Below are 25251 nucleotides of genomic sequence, written 5' to 3' on the forward strand. Positions count from 1 at the left end.
AAAGGAACTTCTTTCAAAGACACAATCCGCTCTTTTCTCAGTTACGTTCATGGTTACGTTACGTTACGTATGACGAAAGCGCGTAAGTGCAAGCCCTCAGACACCCATAGAGATTGTATTGAAGGCTCTGAAATTTGAAAAAAATAGATTTTACATTAGAGGCTATGAGAGACTTCTGGGCGATTTTCAACCTGACTGAAATCGCCCCAAAAGGGGGGGTAGCCATTTGAAGCACGACTTTAGCCTGATTCGACATTTAGTGGCAGTGTGGCACTGTGGCAGATCAGACGTATAGATTACAACACTGATAACTACTGTTGCCGTGATATAATTGATTAGAAAAAAAATCCCTTCCTTTTCCCGTTTGGCAGTGCGTCGCCCATATCGCCCTATTGAACAGGCCGCCCCTGATACCAGCTGAAGCAAAGACGGGTCTTTCTTGAACATTATTCTGTACATAACAGCAATAGCAACAGTTTATGGATAACGTGAAACATGACAAGGGATGGTTTAAAATAGGACTGGAGAATAGTGATTGAAAAATGCATTGTCTTTGCTATCTAAACTATCAAACAGTTCTATTCAGCTTGGACAAAAAAATTATTAAATTATTCTCAACCACGACACGACAATGTTGACTTGACAATTACGGCACACGTTGAGTCTATACAGTCTAGCAGCGGTTTGGTTAGTGATTAGCCTTGGTCGATGCCATGCTAATGCCATCAATATAACAACATTTCAGCATTCATCTCTGTAGTAAAACTCTACGCTTTTCCTGATTATGTGATCTGACCAAGAAACACTGGGCTATAATAATAATAACCTGACAAAGAAACACTCAGGGCTAGAATAATCATTTGGGCCCTGAGTTTCTCCAGATGAGATCACCTGGTACCCATACTTGGTACCCATACTTCTTCTAATCATGGCCTTGGACTGAATGCTGTATCAAATAAAACACTGTGGACAGTACACACACACACACTCTCTCTCTCTCTCTCACGTACACATACACTCACTCTCTCACACACATACACACACACAGAGAGAGAGAGAGAAACGGTTCAATTATACAGTGAGAGTGCATTCACAGTTATTGGGAGACTTCACACAGTCACTCATCATTCATTAGGTTGTGTGATTCCAACTCTGTAACTCTGTTCAGCTGTAGGTCCATGACTCACTGCTGACTATTTGTCCACAGCAAATGTGTCTTTCTGAGCTTCAAAAAAGAAGCACTAAGGTCAACCATAATGTTAAACCGACTTTACAGTGTTCATATTTGGACAGCATCAGTCTCAGCAGGACTTGTGCCAGCGACTTAGCCATGTGGGATATCATGTGTTTTTATATCATTTCAAAGTAGTCCCAACATCTCTACTGTTCCTCCTCTCTCTGTAGAAAGTAATTAGACAACCGAACCACACCTTGGCCTAGTGATCCAGAGGTGATGTGGTCTCCTGCTCGCGGTTGTGTTAAGTAATACAATATCTGAGCATAGAGGCATGTTACTAAATCCACATTCTGCAGAGCCCACCATTTTGGACACACAATCTTTGTAAATAGACAATTTGCACACGTTGAGTCTGCTATAGTCCTAGTCTCACTTTGGCATACTTCTTAAGTCCTAGTCTGGTGTTTACTCGGCTACAGGACAACGTGACAAAGACAAAAGATGGAGGTTCACCCTGCTAGTGTAAACGTATGTGAAGGGAATCCTTGATCTCCATGGTTAAGTCTCATCTGATGTCAATCAGTAACTGTAAGTAACGGTCTGGGACTTATTAATCAGGACACAACATGGCAAAATGTTCTGCAGCGGAAAACAAATGTTTCTTATTGGACAAGTTCAGGTAGCACTTCCCGGTTTCAGTCCCTTTTCTTCCTTTTGGGGCCTAATGAACACAACCCTGTTCTGGTCCTCATGTGATCCTGTCACTGTCCACTCCTTCCCAGTGTCAATACACTCAGTACTCGTCTTCAGCTTTCCACCCAAACAGAGAGCGATAACAGCTACAGTTAGTATTCTCTCCTTTATGACTATATTTCAATTGATGGGTTTTACGACCAGGAAAACCCACTGTCATATCATTGTATGTCTTTTTAGAAAGTAAAGAGAGAGGTTGTAAACAGAAATATGAGACATGAAGAGGGTGATAACAGCCGTTGAGGAGCAGACACCATGAGGGCTTAGTTCCTTTGGCCTTTTTTCACCTCATCCAAGGGGGACGAGAATGCTTACAGAATATCACACCATGAGATCAACTACAATCACTCTCCCTACATGAGTTGTTCATAGGGCATGATAACAGGTCAGGATGATCAATTCCATCTGCAGAAACATGTGTGTTTGTTTCTGTACGTGTGTGTGCATGTGTGCGTTTTGTTTGTGTTTTTGTTTGTGTGTGATGAGCTTGTGAGGGAGCTTTGATGTGAAATCAAAGATGTCTGTATAGATCACACATAAGGGGATGTGTTAGAATAAACAAGCATCAAATGCTGGTCTGCTGGTCTCCATTGAGCAGCGTGCTTTGAGTCTCCGTGGGGTCATTCATCATACGAGACTTGTCCTGCTTGCTATCGCTGCGCTCAATCACATCCAGCCCGCCCACCTTCTTCCGACACAGAACGTTCTGGAAGCTCTTTTTGAAGTTCTCTGACAGGAACGCGTAAAGGATGGGGTTGGCACACGAGTTGGCGTAACCTAGGACCACCACGAAGGCAAAGGTGCTCCTCAGGAAGGGTGTGGTGGAGATGGTTCCTGTCACCGAAGTCACATTGAAGACATAGAAGGGCAGCCAGCAGAAGACGAACACGGCAACCACGATGGACACCATGCGGGTCACCTTCCTCTCCGAGCGCTTCCTCTTAGTGGACCCGACACGGATCCCTGAGGACTTCACCTAAAAAATAATAGATTTTATTTGTATAGCTTTAAAAAAAATAGGTAAATATTAGGGGACCCGACACAGATCCCTGAGGACTTCACTTTAATAGTAGTAATAATTATAGATTTGATCTATATAGCCCACTTTAAAATATAGGTAAATATAGCTACATCTCAAGGCACTACACCGCACAGACAAAAACAAAAGAAGAAAACAATAGATTAAAGTACACTCACCCTGCTACCATGACAACATACGATAGGGCACAACAATTTAGTCAGCTTAAAATGAAAATAAAAGTATAGAAAGATGGCAGTAGTCTTGGATTTGTCAGTCTCATCTATGTAGGTCAGCCTCTGTCTCAGCAGGAGTTGTATCAGTAGCATGATGACACTGAGGCTGTCCTAATATGGACCGTAGTGGTGGCAGAACGGTGTAAAACAAGCATGACCTTGATGGTGATGGTGAGGTAACACAGGCAGATGACCATGAGACTGACCTTGATGGTGATGGTGAGGTAACACAGGCAGATGACCATGAGACTAACCTTGATGGTGATGGTGAGGTAACAGGCAAATGACCATGAAACTGACCTTGATGGTGATGGTGAGGTAACAGGCAGATGACCATGAGACTGACCTTGATGGTGATGGTGAAGTAACAGGCAGAGAGACCATGAAACTGACCTTGATGGTGATGGTGAGGTAACAGGCAGATGACCATGAGACTGACCTTGATGGTGAGGTAACAGGCAGATGACCATGAGACTGACCTTGATGGTGATGGTGAGGTAACAGGCAGATGACCATGAGACTAACCTTGATGGTGATGGTGAGGTAACAGGCAGATGACCATGAACCTGACCTTGATGGTGATGGTGAGGTAACAGGCAGATGACCATGAGACTGACCTTGATGGTGATGGTGAAGTAACAGGCAGAGAGACCATGAAACTGACCTTGATGGTGATGGTGAAGTAACAGGCAGAGAGACCATGAAACTGACCTTGATGGTGATGGTGAGGTAACAGGCAGATGACCATGAGACTGACCTTGATGGTGAGGTAACAGGCAGATGACCATGAGACTGACCTTGATGGTGATGGTGAGGTAACAGGCAGATGACCATGAGACTAACCTTGATGGTGATGGTGAGGTAACAGGCAGATGACCATGAGACTGACCTTGATGGTGATGGTGAGGTAACAGGCAGATGACCATGTGACTGACCTTGATGGTGATAGTGAGGTAACAGGCAGATGACAATGAGACTGACCTTGATGATGATGAGAAGGTAACACAGGCAGATGACCATGAGCGGGAGGAAGAAACCCAGGACGAAGGTGTAGAACATGAAGGCGGTGTAGTAGGCCTCCTCCGGCTCTGGCCACACGATGGTACAGAAGCAACTATTGTGCTTGGTGATTAAACCGCTGTAGATAATGATGGGCAGGTTGACCAGGAGCGACACCCCCCACACCGCCAGGTTGATGGTCTTGGCCATACGTGGTTTGCGCCACTTGGTGGACCGGATGGGGTGCACCACGGCCAGGTAGCGGTCGATGCTCATGACCATAAGGCAGAAGATGGAGGTGAACTGGTTGAGTGAGTCCACGGTCATGACCACGCGGCACAGCACCGCACCAAACGGCCAGTGGACCAGCGCCAGCTGAATGGCGATGAACGGTAACCCCAACATGAACAGAACATCTGCAACCGCCAAATTCATGATGTAAATATTCGTGACCGTCTTCATCTTGGCATAGCGCAGGATGACGTAGATCACCAGGGCATTGCCGCAGAGACCGATACCACACACCAGGAAGTAGAGGAAGGTGATGACCATGGTGCTGGTCTGGTTGAACGTGTTGTCACCAGTATAGGTACCATTGGGTTCCGTTGACTCGTTGCCCAGAATAAAGCTGTCATACATCAGGGGCTCTTCGGTTATGTTGGGGAGCGAGGAGGGGAACACCCAGGAGTCCATGGCGGCTCTGGTTCCTCAATGTCTCTCAGATATCCAAGGAGCTTTGACTATGACATCCCACCTGCATGGATGGAAGAAAAGAACAGAATCAATGTGGTGTCTCTCAGTCGCTCTCTCTAGGGAACAAACATTTTTGAAAGGCCTCCCAAAACATAACAGCACACAGTTATGAAATATGAATGTACATTTACTCTCTGTCCCCCTCCCCCCTCAGATTTAGAGTTTCATTAGGAACAATCTTCATTTTTTTGGTCCCTAATGAACCTCAAAGATCATTGCAGTTCTTGTTTTTCTAAGTTGAGGTGACTTGGGGTAAAGTCCCTCCGTTTAGCACCCTTTTTGTCCAAGCTGGGCTTAAACACGTTTGATAATATTAGTTTATTATATTAGCAATAACTAGTGGTGGGAAAAGTACCCAATTGTCATACTTGAGTAAAAGTAAAGATACCTTAATAGAAAATGACTCAAGTAAAAGTGAAAGTCACCCAGTAAAATATTACTTGAGTAAAATATACTTAAGTATCAAAAGTATAAGTCATTTTAAATTCCTTATATTATTAAACAGGCACCATTTTATTTTATTATTCTTCTGGAGAACCAGGGGCACACTCCAACACAGACATAATTTACAAACAAAGCATGTGTGTTTAGTGAGTCTGCCAGATCAGAGGCAGTAGGGATGACCAGGGATGTTCTCTTGATAAGTGAGTGAATTGGACAATTTTTCTGTCCTGCTAAGCATTCAAAATGTAATGAGTACGTTTGTGTGTCAGGGAAAATGTATGGAGTAAAAAGTACAGTCTTTTCTTTAGGAATGTAGTTAAGTAAAAGTTGTCAGAAATATAAATAGTGAAGTACAGATAACAAAAAAACGACTTGAGTAGTACTTTTAAGTAGTTTTACTTAAGTACTTTACACCACTGGCTATAACAATATGAAGACTATTATGACTGTCTACAAATGCTTATGTGTAAACTGTAGCATAACTAGAAGTGACTGTCTTTCCAGACAATGCAGGTAAGTCCGCCCCCCTCAGCTCCAAGGATGGCACATGCTGTTGACTTAATTTATTAGGATTTGAATAAGTGTGCCACGCTTGTGCTGTTGCAATAAAACCATGCTCATCCTAGACTACATTAATAAGAACCTGGCTCAAACCAGGAAGAGATGGGATGGCTTTTGAAACCACACAGGCAGACCAGGTTTAAATACTATTTTAAATGATTTTAAATACTTTACCTAGGCTTGATTGAGCTGGCCTGGTGTAATGGAACCAATGAAATAGTCCCAGAAGTGCAAACCCCACCCATCTGGCACTCCAGATGGACTCAAACACTCAAAGTATTCAAAAGAACACATACTATTTGAACTCAGGTCTGGCACACAGGTCAGCTTGCTCTCCCCTACCTCCCATGCATTGGGTATATATTTACTAATGTCCTTATGTAACTTGGTAACCACTGGGTAACCTGTGTTGCAATCACACTCCAGACCATTGGTTCCTGGGGCGTCATTTGTAAACCCTGCATACATACAAAATATACCCCAAAATGTGCATGCGCCAGTTTTCATGCAAAAGTTGGCATTTATAAACGTTTTACATGATGTGGAAAAACTTTAGACCATGCGTACTCACATCTGCTAGTGGTTTGAATATTATATTTCACGCTGGCAATAAGCATTGTGTGCAAATTGGGGATATGATGAAAAGCTTATTAATAAAAAAAACTAAACACAGGAAAACGTATTAACAAGAATGCAGCCATTTGCCATTGGTGAGAAGAGCGAAAATCAGTGTTTTATTTTAAGAATCTCAAATAATTAGACATAGGAATCTTGTTCCTATTATTTTATATTCAAAACCATTGCCAAATAAATTCCTCACCTTTTCTGTCCGTGATGGGTTCATATTCCCGAAGGAGTCATAGCCTATAACAAATTACCATGTGCATCTCTAATTTAATTTGACCTAGTAGCCTAGTAAATACATGGATGTGCTATATGTAGGCTATTTCAAGTTTTGCAATATCAGCGAGGTTTATAATACCGGTATACAGTCGAATTTAACAGCTGAACAGTTGATGTTTTACATTGAAGTAGGCCTATGTATGCTACTGTTGTCACGCCCTGACTCAGGGGACGTTTATTTGTTGAGTCAGGGTGTGTATATTCCGTGTTGTGTTTGTTCTATGGTGTAGTATCTAGTATGTCTATTTCTATGTTGGCCGGTGTGGTTCCCAATCAGAGGCAGCTGTCGCTCGTTGTCTCTGATTGGGGACCATACTTAGGCAGCCTTTTGGCACTAGTTAGTTGTGGGATCTTGTTCCGTGTAAGGTATGTTGTTTGTGTGCTACCTTGGACTTCACGTTTCGTTTGTTGTTTTGTTGTGTGTTTATTCGTTAAATAAACATGTTGGCATATCACGCTGCGCCTTGGTCCGTCCCGTCTATAAACGAACGTGACAGAAGATCCCCCCAAACGAGGACCAAGCAGCGTGTCCAGGAGCAGACAGCCTGGACCTGGGAGGAGATCCTGGACGGTAAGGGATCCTGGACTTGGGAGGAGATTCAGGCCGGGATGGATCGCCGTCCTTGGGAGGAGACAGTGGAGGCGCAGTATAGAGAGGAGCAGCGGCAACGCAGAAGGTGCCGGCCGAGGAAGAAGCCCGAGAGACAGCCACAATATTTTTTTTGGGGGGGGGGCTAAAAGGGTGGTTGGCGGAGCCTAGTGTTAGAGCAGAGCCAACTTCCCCTACTCACGCGAGGAAGCGTGTGACTGGGCAGGCTCTGTGTTATGCGGAGCTACGTACTGTGTCGCCAGTGTGCCGGCACAGTCCTGTACGTCCTGTGCTAGCACCACGCATGTGTCGTGCGAAGATGGGCATTCAGCCAGGATGGGGTGTGCCGGCTCAACGCTCCTGGTCTCCAGTACGCCTCCTTGGTCCTGCATATCCTGCGCCTGTTCTACGAGCTGTATCGCCAGTGCGCATGCACAGCCCAGTGCGTCCTGTGCCAGCGCCCCGCATGTGTAGTGCGAAAGTGGGTAGCCAGCCAGGACGGGTTGTGCCAGCTCTCCGCTCCAGACCTCCAGTCCGCCTTCGCAGTCCGGTCCGGCCCGTTCCTGCTCCTCGCAACAAACCAGTGTTGCGTGTTCCCAGCCCGGCCCGGCCTGTTCCTGCTCCTCGCACCAAGCCAGTGATGCGCGTCGCCAGCCCGGCCCGGCCTGTTCCTGCTTCTCGCACCAAGCCAGTGGTGCGCGTCGCCAGCCCGGCCCGGCCTGTTCCTGCCCCTCGCACCAAGCCAGTGGTGCGCGTCGCCAGCCCGGCCCGGCCTGTTCCTGCCCCTCGCACCAAGCCAGTGGTGCGGGTCGCCAGCCCGGCCCGTTCCTGTCCCTCGCACCAAACCAGTGGTGCGCATCGCCAGCCCGGCCCGGCCTGTTCCTGCCCCTCGCACCAAGCCAGTGGTGTGCGTCGCCAGCCCGGCCCGGCCTGTTCCTGCCCCTCGCACCAAGCCAGTGGTGCGCGTCGCCTGCCCGGCCCGGCCTGTTCCTGCCCCTCGCACCAAGTCAGTGGTGCGCGTCGCCAGCCCAGCCCGGCCTGTTCCTGCTCCCCGCACCAGGCCAGTGGTGCGTGTTCCCAGCCCGGCCTGTTCCTGCTCCTCGCACCAAGCCAGTGGTGCGCGTCGCCAGCCCGGTCCGGCCTGTTTCTGCTCCTCGCACCAAGCCAGTGGTGTGCGTCGCCAGCCCGGCCCGGCCTGTTCCTGCCACTCGCACCAAGCCAGTGGTGCGCGTCGCCTGCCCGGCCCGGCCTGTTCCTGCCCCTCGCACCAAGTCAGTGGTGCGCGTCGCCAGCCCAGCCCGGCCTGTTCCTGCTCCCCGCACCAGGCCAGTGGTGCGTGTTCCCAGCCCGGCCTGTTCCTGCTCCTCGCACCAAGCCAGTGGTGCGCGTCGCCAGCCCGGTCCGGCCTGTTCCTGCCCCTCGCACCAAGCCAGTGGTGCGGGTCGCCAGCCCGGCCCGGCCTGTTCCTGTCCCTCGCACCAAACCAGTGGTGCGCATCGCCAGCCCGGCCCGGCCTGTTCCTGCCCCTCGCACCAAGCCAGTGGTGTGCGTCGCCAGCCCGGCCCGGCCTGTTCCTGCCCCTCGCACCAAGCCAGTGGTGCGCGTCGCCAGCCCAGCCCGGCCTGTTCCTGCTCCCCGCACCAGGCCAGTGGTGCGCGTCGCCAGTCCGGTACGGCCCGTTCCTGCTCCCCGCACCAAGCCAGTGGTGCGCGTCGTCAGCCCGGTCCGGCCCGTGCCTGTTCCACCGGTGCCTGGAGCCAGAGCAGTCCGCTCCACCAGTGCCCAGTTCAGCTCCGGTCAGCTGCTCCACTCCGGAGCCAGAGCAATCCGCTCCACCGGGGTCCAGTCCAGCTCCGGTCAGCGGCTCCACTCCAGAGCCAGAGCAGTCCGCTCCACCGGTGCCTGATCCAGCTCCGGTCAGCGGCTCCACTCCGGAGCTAGAACAGTTCGCTCCACCGTCGTCGGGTCCAGCTCCAGTCACCGGTTCCAGTCCAGACCCAGACGTCAGCCTCTCTCCAGGTTCGGGGTCTCCCACACCAGGGTCCAGACAGGGCTTGGTACTTCGTGGGAGGAAGGAGAGGGGAAGCAGCGCGCCGAGGTCCAGACCAGACCAGGGGCGCAACAGGGAGGCGGAGAATAGGTGGTGGTCACGCCCGGAGCCGGATCCGCCTATGAGGCGGAATGCCCACCCGGCCCCTACCCTGTTATGTTTATGTGGCGCGGTCGGAGTCCGCACCTTTGTGGGGGGGGGGGGGGGTACTGTCACGCCCTGACTCAGGGGACGTGTATTTGTTGGGTCAGGGTGTGTATATTCCGTGTTGTGTTTGTTCTATGGTGTAGTATCTAGTATGTCTATTTCTATGTTGGCCGGTGTGGTTCCCAATCAGAGGCAGCTGTCGCTCGTTGTCTCTGATTGGGGACCATACTTAGGCAGCCTTTTGGCACTAGTTAGTTGTGGGATCTTGTTCCGTGTAAGGTATGTTGTTTGTGTGCTACCTTGGACTTCACGGTTCGTTTGTTGTTTTGTTGTGTGTTTATTCGTTAAATAAACATGCTGGCATATCACGCTGCGCCTTGGTCCGTCCCGTCGATGAATGATCGTGACAACGGTAAGTTAAAAAAAAAATTATCCTGCCCTAGACAATGTTTCAGAATTTGCAGGCAGTCCATTATATTTAGGTTGGGTTGGGGGGAAAGTCGATGCAAAACATTGTTGAATCCAAACACTCTGCTGACAGTTCACAACTATTTGCCATTGTTTTCTTCCAGAAACGGACACAGTCATTTTCCAGATATAGCATAAATTAGGCATACTGCTAAAGATTAAAATGTTTTTCCAACACAGTAAATAGACCAGTAGCTTTATATAAAATCTCTATGGGTAGGATACAGTATTGATGTGCGATAGGAGCGCGACATCATTGCCTATTTGATCTCAGAGCCTATATTGATAAACTAAATATTTAACAACAATTCGTCGTCTGCATGCTGTGGCCTAATGCCAATAGCTCCAAATTATACAGCAAATAAAGGATGTTATTGTCACTATAAAAGGTGAATGGAGGGCGTCTTCCAGGCAGAGTTTTAATGCTCGTTCACACGTGCACAGTTTTATGACAGGTCTGATTCATAACTGGAAACATGCTATGTATGGCTTGCGCCAAGTTTATAAATCTCAATATTTCTGTAAGTGCACAAACTTTTCAGAAATGGCGCACGCAGAAATTGAGTGTGAAATTTACGTAACGTTATAAATGCGGCCCCTGGTCCTGGAGGTGTCTGTTGAGAGAGAGACTCTTGGTTGGCTAGTTCAGCCACAGCCTCTGTCTACAGTCAGCCTGTGGTAATCAGTACTGGGTAAGCCCCATGATCTTCGAAAGTCGATGGGGATAGACCCATATCCTGTCCACAAATGCATAGGCATCATGCTCCATTAACGCCCATTAACCGAGGGCACATGTCCCCTGATTTGTATCCCATTTGTGATAAAATATACAGTGCCTTCAGAAAGTATTCAAACCCCTTGACTTTTTCCACATTTTGTTGTGTTACAGCCTGAATTTAAAATGGATTACATTTAGGTTTTTTTGGTCACTGGCCTACACACAATACCCCATAATGTCAAAGTGGAATTTGTTTCGATATTTTTTTGATAAACTAAATAGGGGACGTGTATTTGTTGGGTCAGGGTGTGTATATTCCGTGTTGTGTTTGTTCTATGGTGTAGTATCTAGTATGTCTATTTCTATGTTGGCCGGTGTGGTTCCCAATCAGAGGCAGCTGTCGCTCGTTGTCTCTGATTGGGGACCATACTTAGGCAGCCTTTTGGCACTAGTTAGTTGTGGGATCTTGTTCCGTGTAAGGTATGTTGTTTGTGTGCTACCTTGGACTTCACGGTTCGTTTGTTGTTTTGTTGTGTGTTTATTCGTTAAATAAACATGCTGGCATATCACGCTGCGCCTTGGTCCGTCCCGTCGATGAATGATCGTGACAACGGTAAGTTAAAAAAAAAATTATCCTGCCCTAGACAATGTTTCAGAATTTGCAGGCAGTCCATCATATTTAGGTTGGGTTGGGGGGAAAGTCGATGCAAAACATTGTTGAATCCAAACACTCTGCTGACAGTTCACAACTATTTGCCATTGTTTTCTTCCAGAAACGGACACAGTCATTTTCCAGATATAGCATAAATTAGGCATACTGCTAAAGATTAAAATGTTTTTCCAACACAGTAAATAGACCAGTAGCTTTATATAAAATCTCTATGGGTAGGATACAGTATTGATGTGCGATAGGAGCGCGACATCATTGCCTATTTGATCTCAGAGCCTATATTGATAAACTAAATATTTAACAACAATTCGTCGTCTGCATGCTGTGGCCTAATGCCAATAGCTCCAAATTATACAGCAAATAAAGGATGTTATTGTCACTATAAAAGGTGAATGGAGGGCGTCTTCCAGGCAGAGTTTTAATGCTCGTTCACACGTGCACAGTTTTATGACAGGTCTGATTCATAACTGGAAACATGCTATGTATGGCTTGCGCCAAGTTTATAAATCTCAATATTTCTGTAAGTGCACAAACTTTTCAGAAATGGCGCACGCAGAAATTGAGTGTGAAATTTACGTAACGTTATAAATGCGGCCCCTGGTCCTGGAGGTGTCTGTTGAGAGAGAGACTCTTGGTTGGCTAGTTCAGCCACAGCCTCTGTCTACAGTCAGCCTGTGGTAATCAGTACTGGGTAAGCCCCATGATCTTCGAAAGTCGATGGGGATAGACCCATATCCTGTCCACAAATGCATAGGCATCATGCTCCATTAACGCCCATTAACCGAGGGCACATGTCCCCTGATTTGTATCCCATTTGTGATAAAATATACAGTGCCTTCAGAAAGTATTCAAACCCCTTGACTTTTTCCACATTTTGTTGTGTTACAGCCTGAATTTAAAATGGATTACATTTAGGTTTTTTTGGTCACTGGCCTACACACAATACCCCATAATGTCAAAGTGGAATTTGTTTCGATATTTTTTTTAAATTACTATTACAAATGAAAGCTCAAATGTCTTGGGTCAATAAGTATTCAACCCCTTTGTTATGGCGAGACTAAATAAGTTCAGGAGTAAACATTTGCTTAACAAGTCACATAATAAGTTGCATGGACTCACTATGTGTGTTTAAAACAGTGTTTAACATGATTTTTTAATCACTACCTCATCTCTGTACCCCACACATACAATTATCTGTAAGGTCCCTCAGTCGAGCAGTGGATTTCAAACACAGATTCAACCACAAAGCCAAGGGAAGTTTTCCAATGCCTCGCAAAGAAGGGCACCTATTGATAGATGGGTGGGGGGAAAAAAGCAGACATTGAATATCCCTTTGAGGATAAAAAGTTACTAATTACACTTTGGATGGTGTATCAATACACCCAGTCACTACAAAGATACAAACAAAGCCTTCCTAACTCAGTTGCCAGAGAGGAAGAAAACTGCTCAGGGATTTCAATGCCAAGAGTGTGCAAAGCTGTCATCAAGGCAAAGGGTGGCTATTTGAAGAATCTAAAATCTAAAATATATTTTGATTTGTTTAACACTTTTCCATATGTGTTATTTCATAGTTTTGATGTCATCGCTATTATTCTACAATGTATGAAATAGTAAAAATAAAGAAAAACCCTTGAATGAGTAGGTGTGTCCAAACTTTTGACTGGTAGTGTATGTTAGTGTTTTATTTTTCATATATGTTTTTTATTTATTTTTATTTTTACACATTTTAGAAATGTTCTTCCACTTTGACATTACAGAATATTTTGTGTAGATCATTGACCAAAAATTACAATTAAATCCATTCAAAATCAAGGAGTTTGAATACTTTCCGAAGGCACTGTCCATGACATCTCTGCAGGAGGGTCCAGCTGTTCATGCACTCAGTCATTGGTTTCACAGCATGTTGGGTACTTTTTTCACTATTCAGCCTTAAAAGCTGTTATCAAATGTAATCACACAGCAGATTAAAAGATGTAACAGTAGGGTCCTGGTGTGTGTATGGAGAGCTCCGCTGGGAATTCTCTCTCCTTTTAAATACAATATAGAACAGCTTAAGTATAGGTTTCCTTCTAGCTTATGCTGTCATGTCTACTAGACTAGCACACACACACACACACACACACACACACACACACACACACACCATACCCATACACACACGTATGCACTCACACACACACTGAGCTACACACACCATAGGGAAATCATTCAGTCAACTCCCCAGTCACAGCCCCCTTCCTGAGAACTGCTTGTCCTTCACTTGATACTAGACTATATTCTTCCCTCAGTAAATAACAACCCAAAGGTTACTCCTCTCCACTGTTATAGAAAACATGTATTTATTAGGGGGTGGGAATTAATGCAAATTATTATGTAAATGATTCCCGCCTAAGTAATTGAAAGAAAGGAAGGACCGCGGCACCTCAATCAGTGAGCCGTGACAGAGTCAAATTGGAGTGTAGGTCGGTGTCAGCACACAGTGAGAGGAATGCCCCCTGCCAACCTGAGATAATATCAATATCATAACATGTTTCATTATGCCAATTTATCATTGCACCTCCTGCACAATGAAATCTGCCTGGGAGTTGTTTGAGATATGGGTATTGTTGTGCTAAATAAGCAACACCAGATACTAGGGAGGGGTATGTGGGATGTTGAAAACAAAACAGTAAAACAGATGATGACATTGCCTATGCCATGTGTCCATGTGTGCTTCCCAAATAACAACTTATTCCCTTTATGGTGCACTACTTTAGACCTGGGCCCATAAGGTGTCCACTGCCCATAGGGTGTTATTTGGGGCGCAGACCATTGGCTAGATTCTATCAGATCCACACTAGCTGACACCCACATAGCGGTTGTTTGGTGGTGTCAGTGGTGGAACTGCATTAGAGCTGTCAAATCCACAAGCGGCTCCCGGCATTATACCGAAAGCATTATACCTAAAACGACAGTCGTATTACGAGAAATCCAGCCTTGTTCGAACACCTCGATTAGGCTGATAGAAATCCTCATTATGTTGTTTCATGAAAAGCTAGCTCGTCACCTACCGTGCCAGGGATAAAGAGAGTAGCCTAACAACTGAAACGGTTTCTATCAATGCACCAAATTCACAACACTGCTATACACTGAGTGTACAAAACATTAGGAACACCTGTTCTTTCCATGACATAGACTGACCAGGTGAATCCAGGTGAAAGCTATGATCCCTTATTGATGTCACTTGTTAAATCCACTTCAGTCAGTGTAGCTTAAGGGGAGGAGACAGGTTAAAGAAGGATTTTTAAGCCTTGAGACAATTGAGACATGGGTGAATGGGCAAGACAAAATATTTAAGTGCCTTTGAATGGGGTATGGTAGTAGGTGCCAGGCGCACCGGTTTGAGTGTGTCAAGAACTGCAACGATGCTGGGTTTTTCATGCTCAACAATTTCCTGTGTGTATCAAGAATGGTCCACCACCCAAAGGACATCCAGCCAACTGACACAACTGTGGGAAGCATTGGCGTCAACATGGGCCAGCATCCCTGTGGAATGCTTTCGACACCTTGTAGAGTCCATGCCCCGCTGAATTGAGGCTGTTCTGAGGGCAAAGGGGGGTGCAACTCAATATTAGGAAGGTGTACCTAATGTTTTGTACACTCAGTGTAATTACCTAATCATAATCTGCATCCCAAATTGCACCCTATTACCTACATAGTGTAATACTTTTGACCAGGGCCCATGGGGAATAGGGTGCCTTTTGAGATTAACAGATGCATGATGTAACATGTTTGCTCCATGCTTACATGTACAATTTTGGTCTCATTGAAATTGAATATTTGGGTTGACGTTGGCTACTGAACTATTAATAGATGCACGGTACAGTATGTATTGAATGCATCATTGAGCAATCTGTCAACAAGTGGTTCAGTCTCAGTAGTCTTGATCTAAACCTGGCGCGGAAAACTGTGAGGACCCAGTCGATACAATGTTGCAAGTTCGCTAGCGAAACCGCATGACAGACAGACAGAGAGAGAGACAGGCAGAGTAGAGAAATGAATGCGATTGAATTAACCTGAACCGAACTGTCACTGTTTAAACCATGAAGGGGTGTTCGTTTCATTTGGAATTAGTTTTGTTATTTTCATATTTACCACTATAGCAGTAAAAAATTGCATTTTAAACAAATAGGAGAATGATTCAATTAGAGTCCCCCCCGCCAAAGTTTGACATTTGTTTCATTTAGGGGAGCTCATGTCTCATTCAAGGACATAAGGAGGTATGAGATTTCGGGTAAGGCCCTGCGATAGACTAGCGTCCTGTCCAGGGGGTTACTCAAGCTGCCTCACGCTACAGAAACAGGAGATAGGCTCTTGCTCCAAGACGTTCCGGGCCAGCTCGCACAAACCAAGACTGGCTTAATGCTTTACAGTGTGTTGATTTAGAATAGAATAACATAGAATAGACCACCCGTGGGCTGATCCTGCACCTGATAGATTGCAATCTTGTTCCGCAAAATTACCCCTGTGTCTCTTCAGGCTCAATGCTTTACATTGCTTTGGTTTAGAATAGAATAGAATAGGTCTCTGTTCAGGCACCTGATAGATTGTCTACCTTGTTCTGCCAGTTTACACCCCTTTCTCTTCACTGGCTGGGTCAATGCTTTACAGTGCTTTGATTTAGAATAGACCACAAGTGCTGTTCAGGCACTACCCGACAAATTGCTACTTTGTTCTGCCAGCTTACTCCGCTCTGTCTTTTCAGACACACAGTGACTCTGTCACAAACCTTTGGCCCACTGATTTAAAGGCTGTGTGGGAAATCTGGAGTTGAAGATAAGGAGCTACTCATCTGTTTGTTCATGCAGCAACAGACCATGTGAGCCGATGATCCGTAAATTCAAATGCACGTTTCAGATGTGATCACAGAGAGGGGTCAGGGATTGAAAGCATCAATACTTAAATATGCGCAAATTTTTTTCATGGCACCCAAGTTAAAAATGTCATGTCATTCGATCAGGAAATTGAAGTACGTTGTTATCATGCCTGAAAGAGTTAATGCAATGATAGTCGTCTGATAAAATAGTGTCATAAGTCACTCAGTCTATGAATGTGACAATATTAATATATTAGAAAAAACTAAGTAGAGTATAGTGATACTGTGATTTGAAGCTTAAATATTAAATACATCTTTCAATAACATCATCACGCATGATTTCCATTGTGTTTTTCTTTACCATGATTACTGAATAAAAATGATAGCCTCGAATATTTTTTCATACACCTAAACTGACAGAAAATGTCAGTTTGAAAATTAATGGCATGTGTCAATGAATTTTAAGACCCGATATAACATGACATTTTGATAATGACACATTTCTATATTTTCCTTACCTTTAAAAACGATAAAATATCATCCAATGTAAAACTTTATTCCGTTTGTCTGAGTTCAATGGGTCTTCATTTCCCACCATGAAACCTTCTCAAACACCTCTCCAATACCTTCAGCCGAAACGAGGTTTGACAGCTCTCTGCCGTTTGAATTCACATTTGAAAATAACCAACCTTTGATAATTTGCCATCATGCTGAAATAAGTTGTAAAAAAGAGCGAGACCATTGAAAATGAGTCTACGCAAGAAAATAAATAACTGTAGGTGCCACGACTATGTGGCTCTGGCTACATGGTAAAGTGCGCACAGAGAATGCCTTGAGTGAAAAGGGCTGGATTGAGCGGAGATGCGGAGCGCGCGCAGCTTGTATTAGCTACTCACAGTTTGTAATGACAGACACGGGGTAGAGACCTCATACAGAGCTGTTGCTACTGCTTGCTACTGTTCTCCAGCCCAACACACAGATGGATTTACTGGTCCGTTATTTCCCCGTTCCTTCTCCGTTTCCTCCCATAAAAAAAAGAAAATGCATGCGGTAACCTCGTTGTCACCAGGCTATTACCTTAGGACTGAGCCAGCACACTACGAGAAGATAAAGGTGGTTAGAGTGCTGAGGCCTTGTTTACCTCCGGTCTACATTTGAGTTGTGAGATTAAAAATTATGACTGGAAACTGTCATAATTGATTGATTATAGGTCAAGAGATCATCAAGTAAATCTATTGACCAAATCTATTGAAAATGATTTTTTAAAATTTATTTTAGCTTTATTTAACTAGGCAAGTCAGTTAAGAACAAATTCTTATTTACAATGATTGCCTACACAGGCCAAACCCGGATGACGCTGAGCCAATTGTGCGCTGCCCTATGGGACTCCCAATCAAGGCAGGTTGTGATACAGGGGGGCCAGTATGAAAATGTATGCGCTCACTGACTGTAAGTCGCTCTGGATAAGAGTGTCTGCTAAATGACTAAAATGTAAATGTAATACAGCCTGGAATCAACCAGGGGGTCTGTAGTGACGCCTCAAGCACTGAGATGCAATTCCTTAAACCGCTACGCCACTCAGGAGCAAATTATGTTAGCATAATTATTAGAGCTAAATTATGCCAGATACCTCTTGTATTTTTGTGTACAGCCTATATCAAACATACTGTTAATTGGACCTGGATTGTGAAAGTAGCCAACCAGTGAGGTAGGGGAGAGGACATGAGACACCATACCAGCGACACACATAGCTTTGAGTGGATGAGACCCAAGTGATTCACACAGTGACCCTTTCCCCTTCTGGTCATCTACAGCTTCCAAACGCAAAGAAAGACAAAACAACATGCCCCAGACAGACAACTATTATCTTTGGCATAAAAAGAACAGCAAACACTGTTCTGCATGCCTTCATGCTGACCTGCAGCGCTCTCATAGACTATTGTGCAGACCTGGGTTCAAATACTATTCGAAATCATTTAAAATACTTTAGGGCTTGATTAAGCTTGTCTGACACAATGGAATCAATACAAAGTCCCCCAAAATGCAAAAAAAAAGAAGAAAAAAGCTAAGTGTTCAAAATATTTCTAATAGTATTTGAACCCTGGTATGAAACTGTGTGGAACAAGAATGATTGTGTAACAGATTAAACTACCATGTCCTTTCCTCTAATACTTATTTGACCAGGGTGAAGAGTCAAATGTGGGTCCTAAATGGCACCCTATTCCCATAGCCGCGGGAAGTAGGGGTACTGAGGGTGCTGCAGCACCCCTGAAATATCCTAATATAGAAAACATTTGAATGATTTTTTTTTCTTCTCACAAAAGTAGTGCACTGAGCCTTTATTAGTCCTGTATAAGCTGACCGATATAGCTGTCTGTGACACAGCAGATAAAAGATAATAAAACAAGGCCATGGCTGTGTGCGTCAAACCAAGACCTTAATCTGCCACTTCTCCCCTTAACACTCACATTGGATAACCACAGACTTGTAACTTGCTGTTTTCCTTGAAATCCCCACCGTTCCTCCTTCCATTTCATTCCTACCCACTGGGCACACACTGGTTGAATCGACGTTGTTTTCACGTCATTTCAATGAAATTACGTTTCACCAACATGGAATAGACGTTGAATTGACATCTGTGCCCAGTGGGTAATCACTTGAATCAGTTGGAGAATTGTCTAATTGCCTTCTAAAATAAATAGCGTATACCTGAAATGAAATCCAATTGTCTGTCTGTTTCACATTTGGAGATAGTGTTTCCTATTGTGATTGATATTCAGTGGGGTTGTAAGTCAGCCAGTACAAGGGCATCTGCTGAATGACTTGGCCACAGGCTGACTCTGATTGCATCCCAAATGGCACCTTATTCCCTATTTAGAGCACTCCTTTTGACCAGGGCCTATAGGGAATAGTGTGCCATTCGGGATGCAGCCTCTGTCTCTCTCTGCCCATGTTGATCTGATTGATTTCACTTTTGCCATCTGGCCCTACCGCAGAGCTCTTTGTATTCACTGGATCACAAGATGAGGAGTGTCTGAGTGAAAATGTGTAGTACGAAGTAGTGCTGTTCTTAATGGAAGATAGGGAAAACCCATAACACACACACACACAAACTAATACACACACAGACACACTGGTCAGCATAGTCTCTTCTCCAATCAAGCTGTTGAATAAACGTGGTATGGTTTGATGTTCCTAATGACACACTCCACTCAGCATATGAAAGGTTGAGGTCCACGACCTGTGTGGTATTGTACTATTTCAGTCTCTTCCAGGTACTGTATAACACACCCTGCACTCACACTAAGGGCCTGCCAGTCCTGGGTCATGTTCATTATGCACCAAACTGAAGAAAATGGACTGACACAGGGAGGGGACTACCTGGACTTGTCCAATAAGAAAGGTTCTTTTTCATTTTCCATTGCAAAAAACAACAAAAAACAGTTGCGCGCCCTATCGATCGATTCTCCCTCATAGGTACACACTGACTGACTGCATCTCAATAGGAACAGATTCTCCCTCACAGGTACACACTGACTGACTGCATCTCAATAGGAACAGATTCTCCCTCACAGGTACACACTGACTGACTGCATCTCAATAGGAACAGATTCTCTCTCACAGGTACACACTGACTGACTGCATCTCAATAGGAACAGATTCTCTCTCACAGGTACACACTGACTGACTGCATCTCAATAGGATCAGATTCTCCCTCACAGGTACACACTGATTGACTGCATCTTAGTAGTCTAAAGTGTCTTCCTCTGCTCATCTCTTCTCCCTTTCTCTGCACTGACTTGAAAGAACTGAAAAGGAGTACGCAAATCCCCTGACAGCCCTTGTACTGTCTTCACCCAGACACAGATAGAGGTCAACGGGTGGCTGAGCACCTGCCCTTTCGCCCTCCTATGAGAAAAGTGCCCTTTCAGATTGGTGCCGTTTTTTTATTATTACATTTTTATTTAACTTTTAATCTATTCACTCTCTTGTTATTTAAATGCATCTGCCATCAAACTAGCTCATAAAAAAAAGTAAAATTCCCACTCCCCAGCTTCTCTGCCACCACACGAGCGCATGCACTGCACTCCTCCTGCAGGCAGAAGCAACCGGCATAGAATGGAATTGTAGAAGTGGCTCCCTTTTGAGTTGCATGTGTCAATTCACTGTCAGGAACAGGAAAGGCTTCAATTCCACTGTTTGTTAGGAGGCCTAAGAGGCAGATGTCAGCAGCAGAATAAACTCCAATCACAGGTAAAGACTAGTTATATTTTTAAACAGCATATATAACTAGCTAGCTAACTATCTGATTTACATAATCTACATTCACTATGATCAGATGATAGCCTACACCTCTGCCCTCTCTTTGAGCAGTAGGCTATAAGCTCGCTTACAGTGGGATGAGTGTGATTTTGCAGAAAATAAAGGCCTATTCTAAAAAATACATATGTTGATATTTGCCTACATGAGTATTAGACAATTCAAAGAGGACAGTCTCTGACTAGGGTGGCTGGAGTCTTTGACAATTTTTAGGGCCTTCCTCTGACACCGCCTGGTATAGAGGTCCTGCATGGCAGGAAGCTTGGCCCCAGTGATGTACTAGGCCGTACGTACTACCCTCTGTAGTGCCTTGCGGTCGGAGGCCGAACAGTTGCCATACCAGGCAGTGATGCAACCAGTCAGGATGCTCTCGATGGTGCAGCTGTAGAACCTTTAGAGGATCTGAGGACCCATGCCAATGAACGTCAGAAATGTAAGTGAATCTTTTTTTTGACACGGCCCTGCCCTCATTATTTCAGATCAGTACAGATGAATGAGAGGAGACAAGTAGAGGTAGCTATTCTAGACAATTAAGATGCACCTAGGTTCTTCTTGATGAAGTTTGAAATAAATAGGGCTATTCATTAGCCAAAGTGTTACCTCTGCAGAGCAAACAGATTAAATAAATTGTAGATTGTAGATTTTGACATTTAGAAGCAACTGAGGTGGTATGCTAAATAGTGTTTACTGAACCAAATGTACGTTAATATATGTGCCTCATGTGTATTGCTTTGAAGAGGTCTCTGTAGTACTAGAGTGCTGTAGTCTGTCCATTTCTGCTTTCATGCAGCATACACAGCTGCAGCCAAGGGGGACCATAGAGTCGATACTAAACTCTGAGCCTGCCCTGGTCTATCAGAGTAAAGTGCTATGGAGATGAGAGGTACAGAGATATGGGGGAAAGGAAAGGAGAGAGAGGGGGATGGGGGACAGAAAGAGGGGAGAGGTAGTTAGGGAGAGAGTGAGAGAACATACTCTTTTCCATCCAGCTGCTATCTCCAGTGTTCCTCTATCCAACCCTTAATTGCCCAGGGGGAGGCCCTCTTCAGTCGGTTATATTTTTACTCCTCTCCCGTTGCTCTGGGCCTGAGGGCTTTATTACAGTCCTTGTAGAATCCACGACAACACAACTGCCCTTGGGACATAAAATCTAATCAAATTTTATTTCACATGCTAGACTAACAGTAAAATGTTTACTTAAGGGCCCTTCCCAACAATGCAGAGAAACAGAATTGGCCAGGAGCCTGCAAAACGGCAGCAATCCATTGCAGCGCCATTCTATAAACAACACAGAGCACGTGATATCTTTTGCACCAGGCTGTGTGAAGCTAGCGTCCAAGCCTAGCGTTAGTGCCCTAGTGTTAGCATCATAGCATTTGTGCCTTAGCACATAAACAACACAGAGTACATTTACATGATACTGTATCTTTAGCACCAATCTCTAGACTATTTTCGCACTAGAGTTAGCATTCTAGCATTAGCATCTAGCGTTAGCTCGCCTATGGTTTGGTGGCTACTCCAAGCCATTATAACAGATGGTGTCTGGGTGGCACACTGCCACGAGTTGGCCCATTGTTATGTGTTATTAGTGTATGGCTAATTAGACCATTTGCTGGCAGGAGGGACAGTATAGGCATTTGCAATCAGAGTAGACCACCCAGTGGTAAGCATGCAGCAGACTCCAGTAAAGGGTATAGAGTGAAGGAATTAACTGCTGAAAAGCTAATCCCTTTTACCACATTAACCGTGCATTGCGAGAGAGAGATGTTCAGTGGAAGATGTTGGACATAGTGTTATTTGATCAGCCAATCAGCAAACAGGCTGGGTTTAGAGCCCAAATGGGGGTATTTGCAGTAAAGAGGTGCTGGCTGTGAAGTGTTGGGCCATAGCTTTGATTTAATTACGAGGCTCATATATCACAGAGCCTCCAACCTCTCCCAATTATGCCAGCTCTCTCTCACTTTCTCCCTAGCCCAGCAGATTCTAAGAGCTTCAAAACCAAGCAAACTCAGCATGTGAAAATACTGAAAATCTGCTAAAATCATGTATGAATAATGTATAAACATTCATGTCAAAGTGAGACAGAACCTAAAAGAGTAATTTGGCTGTCCCCATAGGAGAACCCTTTGAATAACCGTTTTTGATTCCAGGTAGAACCCTTTTGGTTCCAGGTAGAACACTGTGGAAAGGGTTCTACATGGAACCCAAAAGGGTTCTACCTGGAACCAAAAAGGGTTATATAATAATATGCCATTTAGCAGACGCTTTTATCCAAAGCGACTTACAGTCATGTGCGCATACATTTTTACGTATGGTTCTCCTATGGGGACAGCCGAATAACCCTTTTGGAACCCTTTTTTTCTAAGAGTGTACAACCATCAAATAGTCCTTTCAAAACCCTTCAGCCAGCTACTACCATGGCAACTAGTGACATTGTTTTGATATTCTCAGGTGGCGTGAGATGTGCGAGAGATGAGGGAACAGGGCTGATATTCTCAGGCGGCATGAGATGTGAGAGACGAGGCAACAGGGTTGATATTCTCAGGTGGTGTGAGATGTGAGAGATGAGGGAACAGGGTTGATATTCTCAGGTGGTGTGAGATGTGAGAGACGAGGGAACAGGGTTGATATTCTCAGGCGGTGTGAGATGTGAAAGATGAGGGAACAGGGAAATAGCACTCGGAATATGAGGTCGTTGTTGAGTGATCCTGTAATCTGATTGTACTGTGTAGGCACACAGTCAGTGTTGGGGAAGCTACTCTGCAAATATAGTTTACCAAGCTACCAATTACTTCACACTGGAAGAAGTGAACTACACTAAAACTACTTTGTGATAAATTAATATCATATCTAAATCTGAAATGTCATAGACTACAGATTGCTAGAGCAGGTCACTCTGGAGTCAGATGTTAACATAATGTTTAATTTAGACTATTAAACACAACATTTATGTTTCAATTGAGAATTAGGCAGGTCTGATGCCGAGAAAGGAAATTCTTGCCAACTTCACCCATATTTTATTTTTGCACACTGCACACAGTCTTCTTGTTTCTTTCCACAGTATTAAAGAGAAGATGTATGTCAGTTATAGGGACTTTATTTCAAAGATAGGAGAAAGTATATGTCAGTTTATAGGCCTTTTCTTTGCACAGTATTAAGAAGCAGTTATGTAGAATGGTAATAAGGTGCCTATTGTAATCACTTCAGAGGTGTAGCTGCAATAACTTTCCTAACTGTCAAGTCACACTCTATAACTCCCTTAAAGCCAAACAGAATCAACAATTCAATAATGCTGTGGTACTGTGTATAGACAAAATGTATGTTTTTCTTTCCACAGTATTAAAAAAGAAAATGTATGTCAGTTATATGCCTTTTCTTTTCACAGTATTGAGGGGAAAGTGTATGCCAGATACAGGCTTTAGGACTACTCCAAATCAACTAATCCAAAGATTATCTTCAGTGTTTCATTTCTGTTATCTGCTTTTGTATCTATTTTATAAACCTGGGAGAGAAATATCTTACACACTCTCATAGAAAGAGTAACAAAGTCAGTGTTTTATCTTCAGCCCTCACTCCAGCCATCACTCAAACTGTATAAATGTCCTTTTCATGCATGGCTATCCATGCCTGGTTTATACAGTGGGGAAAAAAAGTATTTAGTCAGCCACCAATTGTGCAAGTTCTCCCACTTAAAAAGATGACAGAGGCCTGTACTTTTCATCATAGGTACAATTGAGATTTTTTTTCTCCAGAAAATCACATTGTAGGATTTTTTATGAATTTATTTGCAAATTATGGTGGAAAATAAGTATTTGGTCACCTACAAACAAGCAAGATTTCTGGCTCTCACATACCTTCTTTAAGAGGCTCCTCTGTCCTCCACTCGTTACCTGTATTAATGGCACCTGTTTGAACTTGTTATCAGTATAAAAGACACCTGTCCACAACCTCAAACAGTCACACTCCAAACTCCACTATGGCCAAGACCAAAGAGCTGTCAAAGGACACCAGAAACAAAATTGTAGACCTGCACCAGGCTGGGAAGACTGAATCTGCAATAGGTAAGCAGCTTGGTTTGAAGAAATCAACTGTGGGAGCAATTATTAGGAAATGGAAGACATACAAGACCACTGATAATCTCCCTCGATCTGGGGCTCCACGCAAGATCTCACCCCGTGGGGTCAAAATGATCACAAGAATGGTGAGCAAAAATCCCAGAACCACACGGAGGGACCTAGTGAATGACCTGCAGAGAGCTGGGACCAAAGTAACAAAGCCTACCATCAGTAACACACTACGCCGCCAGGGACTCAAATCCTGCAGTGCCAGACGTGTCCCCCTGCTTAAGCCAGTACATGTCCAGGCCCGTCTGAAGTTTGCTAGAGTGCATTTGGATGATCCAGAAGAGGATTGGGAGAATGTCATATGGTCAGATGAAACCAAAATAGAACTTTTTGGTAAAAACTTAACTCGTCGTGTTTGGAGGACAAAGAATGCTGAGTTGCATCCAAAGAACACCATACCTACTGTGAAGCATGGAGGTGGAAACATCATGCTTTGGGGCTGTTTTTCTGCAAATGGACCAGGACG

The 25251-nt window shown here is 44.5% G+C and overlaps 1 protein-coding gene across 2 annotated transcripts; it reads right to left on the bottom strand.

Annotated features, from left to right (window-relative positions):
* Positions 1-418: 418 nt before the first annotated feature.
* LOC311150156 (somatostatin receptor type 2-like) lies at positions 419-17381 on the bottom strand. 2 transcript variants are annotated; one of them, XM_084187469.1, is made up of 3 exons: positions 16860-17367; positions 4166-4937; positions 419-2906 (listed from the first exon to the last, which is right to left on the bottom strand). In XM_084187469.1, exons 2-3 carry the CDS (start codon positions 4874-4876, stop codon positions 2496-2498), a joined length of 1122 nt encoding a protein of 373 aa, XP_084043595.1. In that variant the 5' UTR covers positions 4877-4937; positions 16860-17367; the 3' UTR covers positions 419-2495. The 2 variants fall into 2 exon arrangements, with proteins under 2 accessions (XP_084043595.1, XP_084043594.1); XM_084187468.1 differs by having other exon boundaries at positions 2823-4937; positions 16860-17381.
* Positions 17382-25251: the final 7870 nt, after the last annotated feature.

This window comes from Coregonus lavaretus, assembly GCF_964263955.1.
Source record: "Coregonus lavaretus genome assembly, chromosome: 2".
In the NCBI taxonomy this organism is placed as follows: domain Eukaryota; kingdom Metazoa; phylum Chordata; class Actinopteri; order Salmoniformes; family Salmonidae; genus Coregonus; species Coregonus lavaretus.